At 48.7% G+C, this 8,612-nt stretch overlaps 1 protein-coding gene and 1 long non-coding RNA gene across 2 annotated transcripts in view; both read left to right on the top strand.

Moving 5' to 3' along the window:
- The first annotated feature begins 3,883 nt into the window (after positions 1-3,883).
- Positions 3,884-4,766, top strand: LOC107756867 (uncharacterized). The gene is made up of 3 exons (XR_001641871.1): positions 3,884-3,984; positions 4,483-4,540; positions 4,615-4,766. It is a non-coding gene; the product is annotated as an uncharacterized LOC107756867 (long non-coding RNA).
- Positions 4,767-5,475: 709 nt separating this feature from the next.
- Positions 5,476-8,612, top strand: part of LOC107756866 (NEDD4-like E3 ubiquitin-protein ligase WWP1) — a 12,557-nt gene continuing 9,420 nt past the window's right edge. The window contains exons 1-9 of the mRNA XM_016574181.1: positions 5,476-5,564; positions 5,761-5,901; positions 5,992-6,058; positions 6,188-6,369; positions 6,583-6,835; positions 7,198-7,293; positions 7,987-8,161; positions 8,264-8,318; positions 8,398-8,482. Of these exons, the coding sequence (XP_016429667.1) occupies positions 5,871-5,901; positions 5,992-6,058; positions 6,188-6,369; positions 6,583-6,835; positions 7,198-7,293; positions 7,987-8,161; positions 8,264-8,318; positions 8,398-8,482 (944 nt within the window). The 5' untranslated portion in view covers positions 5,476-5,564; positions 5,761-5,870. The remainder of the gene's footprint in view (positions 5,565-5,760; positions 5,902-5,991; positions 6,059-6,187; positions 6,370-6,582; positions 6,836-7,197; positions 7,294-7,986; positions 8,162-8,263; positions 8,319-8,397; positions 8,483-8,612) is intronic.

Raw genomic sequence — 8,612 nt, forward strand, 5'->3', positions numbered from 1 at the left:
TCTCAGTGTGAGTGTGTGTGTGTGTGTGTGACTGTGTCTCAGTGTGTGTGTGTCAGTGTGTGAGTGTGTCTCTCAGTGTGTGTGTGAGTGTGTCAGTGCGTGACTGTGTGTCTCAGTGTGTGTGTGTGAGTGTGTGTCTCAGTGTGAGTGTGTCTCAGTGTGTGTGTGAGTGTGTCAGTGCGTGACTGTGTCTCAGTGTGTGACTGTGTGTGTGTCAGTGTGTGACTGTGTGTCTCAGTGTGAGTGTGTCTCTCAGTGTGTGTGTGTGTGTGTGTGTCTCAGTGTGAGTGTGTCTCTCAGTGTGTGACTGTGTCTCAGTGTGTGTGTGACTGTGTCTCAGTGTGTGAGTGTGTGTCTCAGTGTGAGTGTGTGTGTGTGTGTCTCAGTGTGAGTGTGTCTCTCAGTGTGTGTGTGTCTCAGTGTGAGTGTGTCTCTCAGTGTGTGTCAGTGTGTGATTGTGTGTCTCAGTGTGAGTGTGTCTCTCAGTGTGTGTCAGTGTGTGATTGTGTGTCTCAGTGTGAGTGTGTCTCTCAGTGTGTGTCAGTGTGTGATTGTGTGTCTCAGTGTGAGTGTGTCTCTCAGTGTGTGTCAGTGTGTGATTGTGTGTCTCAGTGTGAGTGTGTCTCTCAGTGTGTGTCAGTGTGTGATTGTGTGTCTCAGTGTGAGTGTGTCTCTCAGTGTGTGTCAGTGTGTGATTGTGTGTCTCAGTGTGAGTGTGTCTCTCAGTGTGTGTCAGTGTGTGATTGTGTGTCTCAGTGTGAGTGTGTCTCTCAGTGTGTGTCAGTGTGTGATTGTGTGTCTCAGTGTGAGTGTGTCTCTCAGTGTGTGTCAGTGTGTGATTGTGTGTCTCAGTGTGAGTGTGTCTCTCAGTGTGTGTCAGTGTGTGATTGTGTGTCTCAGTGTGAGTGTGTCTCTCAGTGTGTGTCAGTGTGTGATTGTGTGTCTCAGTGTGAGTGTGTCTCTCAGTGTGTGTCAGTGTGTGATTGTGTGTCTCAGTGTGAGTGTGTCTCTCAGTGTGTGTCAGTGTGTGATTGTGTGTCTCAGTGTGAGTGTGTCTCTCAGTGTGTGTCAGTGTGTGATTGTGTGTCTCAGTGTGAGTGTGTCTCTCAGTGTGTGTCAGTGTGTGATTGTGTGTCTCAGTGTGAGTGTGTCTCTCAGTGTGTGTCAGTGTGTGATTGTGTGTCTCAGTGTGAGTGTGTCTCTCAGTGTGTGTCAGTGTGTGATTGTGTGTCTCAGTGTGAGTGTGTCTCTCAGTGTGTGTCAGTGTGTGATTGTGTGTCTCAGTGTGAGTGTGTCTCTCAGTGTGTGTCAGTGTGTGATTGTGTGTCTCAGTGTGAGTGTGTCTCTCAGTGTGTGTCAGTGTGTGATTGTGTGTCTCAGTGTGAGTGTGTCTCTCAGTGTGTGTCAGTGTGTGATTGTGTGTCTCAGTGTGAGTGTGTCTCTCAGTGTGTGTCAGTGTGTGATTGTGTGTCTCAGTGTGAGTGTGTCTCTCAGTGTGTGTCAGTGTGTGATTGTGTGTCTCAGTGTGAGTGTGTCTCTCAGTGTGTGTCAGTGTGTGATTGTGTGTCTCAGTGTGAGTGTGTCTCTCAGTGTGTGTCAGTGTGTGATTGTGTGTCTCAGTGTGAGTGTGTCTCTCAGTGTGTGTCAGTGTGTGATTGTGTGTCTCAGTGTGAGTGTGTCTCTCAGTGTGTGTCAGTGTGTGATTGTGTGTCTCAGTGTGAGTGTGTCTCTCAGTGTGTGTCAGTGTGTGATTGTGTGTCTCAGTGTGAGTGTGTCTCTCAGTGTGTGTCAGTGTGTGATTGTGTGTCTCAGTGTGAGTGTGTCTCTCAGTGTGTGTCAGTGTGTGATTGTGTGTCTCAGTGTGAGTGTGTCTCTCAGTGTGTGTCAGTGTGTGATTGTGTGTCTCAGTGTGAGTGTGTCTCTCAGTGTGTGTCAGTGTGTGATTGTGTGTCTCAGTGTGAGTGTGTCTCTCAGTGTGTGTCAGTGTGTGATTGTGTGTCTCAGTGTGAGTGTGTCTCTCAGTGTGTGTCAGTGTGTGATTGTGTGTCTCAGTGTGAGTGTGTCTCTCAGTGTGTGTCAGTGTGTGATTGTGTGTCTCAGTGTGAGTGTGTCTCTCAGTGTGTGTCAGTGTGTGATTGTGTGTCTCAGTGTGAGTGTGTCTCTCAGTGTGTGTCAGTGTGTGATTGTGTGTCTCAGTGTGAGTGTGTCTCTCAGTGTGTGTCAGTGTGTGATTGTGTGTCTCAGTGTGAGTGTGTCTCTCAGTGTGTGTCAGTGTGTGATTGTGTGTCTCAGTGTGAGTGTGTCTCTCAGTGTGTGTCAGTGTGTGATTGTGTGTCTCAGTGTGAGTGTGTCTCTCAGTGTGTGTCAGTGTGTGATTGTGTGTCTCAGTGTGAGTGTGTCTCTCAGTGTGTGTCAGTGTGTGATTGTGTGTCTCAGTGTGAGTGTGTCTCTCAGTGTGTGTCAGTGTGTGATTGTGTGTCTCAGTGTGAGTGTGTCTCTCAGTGTGTGTCAGTGTGTGATTGTGTGTCTCAGTGTGAGTGTGTCTCTCAGTGTGTGTCAGTGTGTGATTGTGTGTCTCAGTGTGAGTGTGTCTCTCAGTGTGTGTCAGTGTGTGATTGTGTGTCTCAGTGTGAGTGTGTCTCTCAGTGTGTGTCAGTGTGTGATTGTGTGTCTCAGTGTGAGTGTGTCTCTCAGTGTGTGTCAGTGTGTGATTGTGTGTCTCAGTGTGAGTGTGTCTCTCAGTGTGTGTCAGTGTGTGATTGTGTGTCTCAGTGTGAGTGTGTCTCTCAGTGTGTGTCAGTGTGTGATTGTGTGTCTCAGTGTGAGTGTGTCTCTCAGTGTGTGTCAGTGTGTGATTGTGTGTCTCAGTGTGAGTGTGTCTCTCAGTGTGTGTCAGTGTGTGATTGTGTGTCTCAGTGTGAGTGTGTCTCTCAGTGTGTGTCAGTGTGTGATTGTGTGTCTCAGTGTGAGTGTGTCTCTCAGTGTGTGTCAGTGTGTGATTGTGTGTCTCAGTGTGAGTGTGTCTCTCAGTGTGTGTCAGTGTGTGATTGTGTGTCTCAGTGTGAGTGTGTCTCTCAGTGTGTGTCAGTGTGTGATTGTGTGTCTCAGTGTGAGTGTGTCTCTCAGTGTGTGTCAGTGTGTGATTGTGTGTCTCAGTGTGAGTGTGTCTCTCAGTGTGTGTCAGTGTGTGATTGTGTGTCTCAGTGTGAGTGTGTCTCTCAGTGTGTGTCAGTGTGTGATTGTGTGTCTCAGTGTGAGTGTGTCTCTCAGTGTGTGTGTGTGTGTCTCAGTGTGTGTGTGTGTGTGTGTGTGTGACTGTGTCTCAGTGTGTGACTGTGTGTCTCAGTGTGTGAGTGTGTGTGTGTCAGTGTGTGACTGTGTGTCTCAGTGTATGTCTCTCAGTGTGTGTGTGTCAGTGTGAGTCTCTCAGTGTGTGTGTGTGTGTGTCAGTTTCTCTCAGTGTGTGTCTGTGTCAGTGTGTGTGTGTGTCAGTGTGTGTGTGTGTGTCAGTGTGAGTGTCTCTCAGTGTGTGTCTGTGTCAGTGTGTGTGTGTGTCAGTGTGAGTGTCTCTCAGTGTGTGTGTGTGTCAGTGTGTGTGTGTGTCAGTGTGAGTGTCTCTCAGTGTGTGTGTGTGTGTGTGTCAGTGTGTGTCTGTCCTTCATCTGTCTGTCTGTCTGTCTGTCCTTCATCTGTCTGTCTGTCTGTCTGTCCTTCATCTGTCTGTCTGTCTGTCTGTCCTTCATCTGTCTGTCTGTCTGTCTGTCCTTCATCTGTCTGTCTGTCTGTCTGTCCTTCATCTGTCTGTCTGTCTGTCTGTCCTTCATCTGTCTGTCTGTCTGTCTTTCATGAACTGCTGGTTAAGCTGATTAAAGCTGTGATTGGAGCAGGTCTTCATGATTGTGCTGATGTGGATCTCTTGTGTTGCAGTGAATCATGGCTCACAGTGACGGCTGAAGAAGCACAGGCGTCTCACGCACAGCTATTGTGAGTTGATCAGATTTAATCTAAGTGTTATATTCTGTTGGATGGTTTGGAGATGACGAGGTGCTGATGGGTCAGTTGGATGTGAATCCGTTGAGAGGAGTAATGAACTATTGTTTTATTTTATAATGTTTCCTAAGGTTGAAGTTTCTGTGTTTTCTACCCTGAGTTTATCCTTCTGATTTAAACACTTCATGTGTTTTCTGAGAGATTGGGCCTTGTTCACTGGTTTTGTGGACATGAACAAACTATTAGTTTATAAAGATAAAATGCTCTTTTGATTCAAGTAAAAGCATTACAATTTTATACAATATATTAACTTAATTGTGAAGCACTGTAGTGAGTAGAAAGCTGTTAGTGAAAGGATTGAGACGTTAGACGCGGTCTGAAACTGTGTGTGAAGAAGTCTAATGTTATTAGTGACGATTGGCTCGTGGGCCGATGGGTTGAGCATGTGTTCATTCAGGTCCTGTATTTGATGGCGTGTGTCGTGTGTTTGAGGTCATGGCCACGGGCTCCTCCAGAAGCGACAGAGAACGCTCTCAGCTGCATGCCGTCGGTAAGACAACACAACAGGAACAGGAAGTGACACGTTTTCTTCAGATGCTGAGTGTGTGTCGTGTTATGTGTTAGTTTCATGTGCCAAACTCAAGAGGAAGAAGAACTGGTTCGGAACGGCCATCTATGTGGAAGTGACATCAGAGGGGGAGAGCAAGAAAACCGCCAAATCCCACAGTTCATCCAGCCCCAAATGGGAGGAACGTCTGACGCTGTGAGTCAGTGTGTGTGTGTGTGTGTGTCAGTAGGAGGCGCGTGCTCTGCTCAGCTCGGTTCAGTCGGTTAGATGGCAGACCCGCAGCAGCGTCTGGTGAGTTAAACTGTTTGTCTGATTAGTTAAACGTCATCGACCCGTTTAACGCTTTTTACTGTCACTGCAGAGTTTCGCGGTTTACTCTGCAGGCTAAAATGTGAAAATGGCGGTGCGGCTACAGGCCTGATCCAGATTAAACCCGATTCCCGACAGACACACACAAACACACCTGAAGGCGTGTGTGAGAGACGCACAGGTGTGTGTCAGGACAGTGTGAGAGTCACAGCAGTGTGTGTTTGTTAGCGGTGACAGTTATGTGCGTCTGATCGCGCCGTTAGCCGTGACGCTAATCTGTTAGCCTGTTAGCATGAGTGCGCGGAGAAACTGCGGAAAATCATCGGCGTTTAGTCACTGAATTGCACAACAGAATCGGATCCACGGACAGTGATGATCAATGAACGAATGTAAAACTCATTTACGATCATTTGTGCGTCTGTGAAGTCATTAACGGGCGCCGGTAACAGGCCACAGAGAGACAGACCGATAAACAAACATCTCTGAACCAACCCTAACTTCTCTGAACCAGCGGGCAGAGCTGATTCCTAACACTCATATACAGATATCAGCAGCGAGCAGATCCTGATCACTTCTAAAGCATTGAGATTAATTAATGTCACCAGAGTCTGGAGTCATCACACGCTGAAGGCCGACGTGCTGCTGGGAAAAGCCTCGCTGGACGTTAGCGGGACACTCCGGAAACACGACGGCAAACGTACGTCACAGCACGCCTCTGAACATGTGTCCTGCTGTCTGCTAGTTTACACGTGCCAGAAACATTATTCATGATTAAACAGATGATGATGGTTTGTGCTGTTTAACAGGAAGAGCACTAGTGTCAGCTCAGAACTCCTCATGAAGCCCAGAGAGCGACAGTAGAGATCGATGAGTGTTGTGTGTTGTTGTTTCAGTGGAGAATGTGCGCGAGGTGTTGACGCTGACCGTGGACGGTAAGAATGGAGTCGTGTCCACCGGTGAACTCACAGTCTTCCTGGACGGACTCTCATTCGACCCGCAGCACATGCACAATGGAAACCCAACCACTGCGAGCAGTAAGAGCACCTGCACGTTCTTAACCCTAATCTGACCTCTGACCTCCAGCACTGCGGCTGTCTGTGACCTGTCTGTCTGTCTGTCTCCAGAAGTCCATCAGAATGGAGATGCTTTTCATGAGAACCCAGACGAGAGTTCTGCGAGGACACAGAGCAGGTGAGAATCTGCAGGTGTTTTCTGGTTCCTCATGACACTCCTGCAGCCCGTGTGGCAAGTGTTTCTGACATTAGAGAATTAAATATACGGTTGGCTGAATTATGCACGGTTACTAACATGATTCTGCAGATCTGTGAACGGCTCAGACGGACTGGAGAATGAAGCTCCGCCCACCTCATCTGCCAACAGTGAGCTTAGTGCCTCCCCCCTCCTCAATGGAGACAGAGACTCCTCCCCTTTGCACCAAACTCCAAGTCCAAAGGCCACGCCCCCTCTGCAGCCCGCTGGCAGTGATGCGATCAGCACAGCCGGTGAGAGTTTGATTGAGTCACACGTCTCGTCCTGTGGATGTCACAGAATGTTCTTTCTAATGATCGTCTTGAATAATATTTCTAAATAAACCAGATGGATGATTCCAGCTGCCCATCTCTATGCTTTGGCTGATAAATGTTACTCAGCTTGTCTGGGAGTGTTAGCTTTAGCACACATGCAGGATCATCAGAGTCTGTCTGTCTGTCTGTCAGTGAACGGCGAGGGTTGTGAGATGTCATCTGTGGGTGATAATGAGGACATTGCTGCTGATGTTCCCTGCAGTACTCCCTCCTCTCCTGCAGGTGGTGCTGCTGCCTCATCATCACCACCCCCCTCTTCCTCATCTGTAGCGGCCACCACACAGACTGCTGCTGCTTCCAGCTCCAGCTCCAACCCGTCTGCACCTGACGGAGGAAAACCACCACAACAGCCGCCTCCAGCCGGGCCAGAGCCACTGCCACCCGGGTCAGACTCTCCCTCTCACACACACACACTCACAGACACACACGCGCACACACACTCACAGACACACACACTCACACACCCACAGACACACACACAGACAAACACCCACAGACACACACACACACACACACAGACAAACACACACACAGACAAACACCCACATACTCACTCACACACTCTCTCTCTCTCTCTCACTCACACACACTCTCACTCACACACTCTCACACACACACTCACACACTCACACACACACTCACTCACTCTCACTCACACACACTCTCACTCACACACTCTCTCACACACACTATCACAACACACACACACATTGCGCTGTAATCTGAGCGAGCGTGTGTGTTTCTCAGGTGGGAGCAGAGGAAGGATCCTCACGGCAGAACGTACTACGTTGATCACAACTCAAAAACAACCACCTGGGAGCGACCGCAGCCCTTACCAATGGGGTGAGACGCCTGACAACACACACACCGCAGCTGAAGTGTGTTCAGATACTCTGGAGTCTCAGCGCAGAGTTTGATTTGACGTCTGATCAAGCGGCTCGACCCGCTCACCGCTGTTTATGACTGAAATACTCATAATTTCAGGGCTACAGGCCCGTCAGGTCGCACAGGCATCACATGTGGCTTTCATATTTCAGTGCATTAAATGTTAACGAAAACAGTGGTGAAACATTTACACTTATTGCCATACTAAAAAAAACATTACACAAAAACAGTGAATAACAGTGAATACAAAGTGAATTAAGCTGAAAAGCATAAATCTGTATTCAGATTCCAGAATGAGCACTTTGACATCTGTAATGCATACGAGGCGTCTTTCTGAGATCAGATGATTTGTGAATCCCGGTATGACGGCGCAGTGGCCTCACCGTTACAGTAGATTATTATTGATCAACATGTCAAAGTCTGACACGGCAAGCGATGTGAGTTTGGGGCAGGAGTGATGGAGAAGTGTTCAGGAAACATGTTTAAAACATAATTATGATGTCCTTCTGCTAGAGAGTGCAGATGGATGTGCAGTGAGGATCTGCTGCTCAGTTCAATAGAAATGAAGTGTTTGTTATTTGTACAGGTGTGTAGTGATGTTAGCAGTGTTGCTTGTCTGTGTTGGTGACTGACTCTCGTCTCTGACTGTAGCTGGGAGCGGAGGGTGGATAACCGCGGCAGGATTTATTACGTGGATCATAACACGCGCACCACCACGTGGCAGCGGCCGACGATGGAGTCTGTGAGGAACTTTGAGCAGTGGCAGTCTCAGCGCAATCAGCTGCAGGGAGCCATGCACCAGTTCAACCAGAGATACCTCTACTCGGTACACTGATCATTGTGTCTGTGATCGTGATGAACTTGTTTACACAGTGATGCTGTCAGGGTTCAGCCGCACGCTCTGCTCACGCTCTGTCTCTGTCTCCAGGCCTCCATGATGTCTGCTGAGAACGATCCTCTGGGGCCGCTGCCGCCGGGCTGGGGTAAGGTAGCGCTCCGCTGGGTCACACACACATGTGCTGTGTGTGTGTGACTGTGAGTGTGTTGTGTTTATGTTCTCAGAGCGCCGTGTCGACACCAACGATCGTGTCTACTTCGTCAATCACAACACAAAGACGACGCAGTGGGAAGATCCACGAACACAAGGGTGAGTGAAGCTCCTCCACTGACCTCTGTGACCTTCAGATCTCACTGTGTGACTCTCATTGTGTGTGTGTGACTGTGTGTGTGTCTCTGTGTGTGTGTCTGTGTGTGTGTGTGTGTGTGCGTGTGTGTGT

The sequence above is a fragment of the Sinocyclocheilus rhinocerous genome, unplaced genomic scaffold (assembly GCF_001515625.1).
Source record: "Sinocyclocheilus rhinocerous isolate Xijiao unplaced genomic scaffold, SAMN03320098_v1.1 scaffold5890, whole genome shotgun sequence".
Taxonomy (NCBI): Eukaryota; Metazoa; Chordata; class Actinopteri; order Cypriniformes; family Cyprinidae; genus Sinocyclocheilus; species Sinocyclocheilus rhinocerous.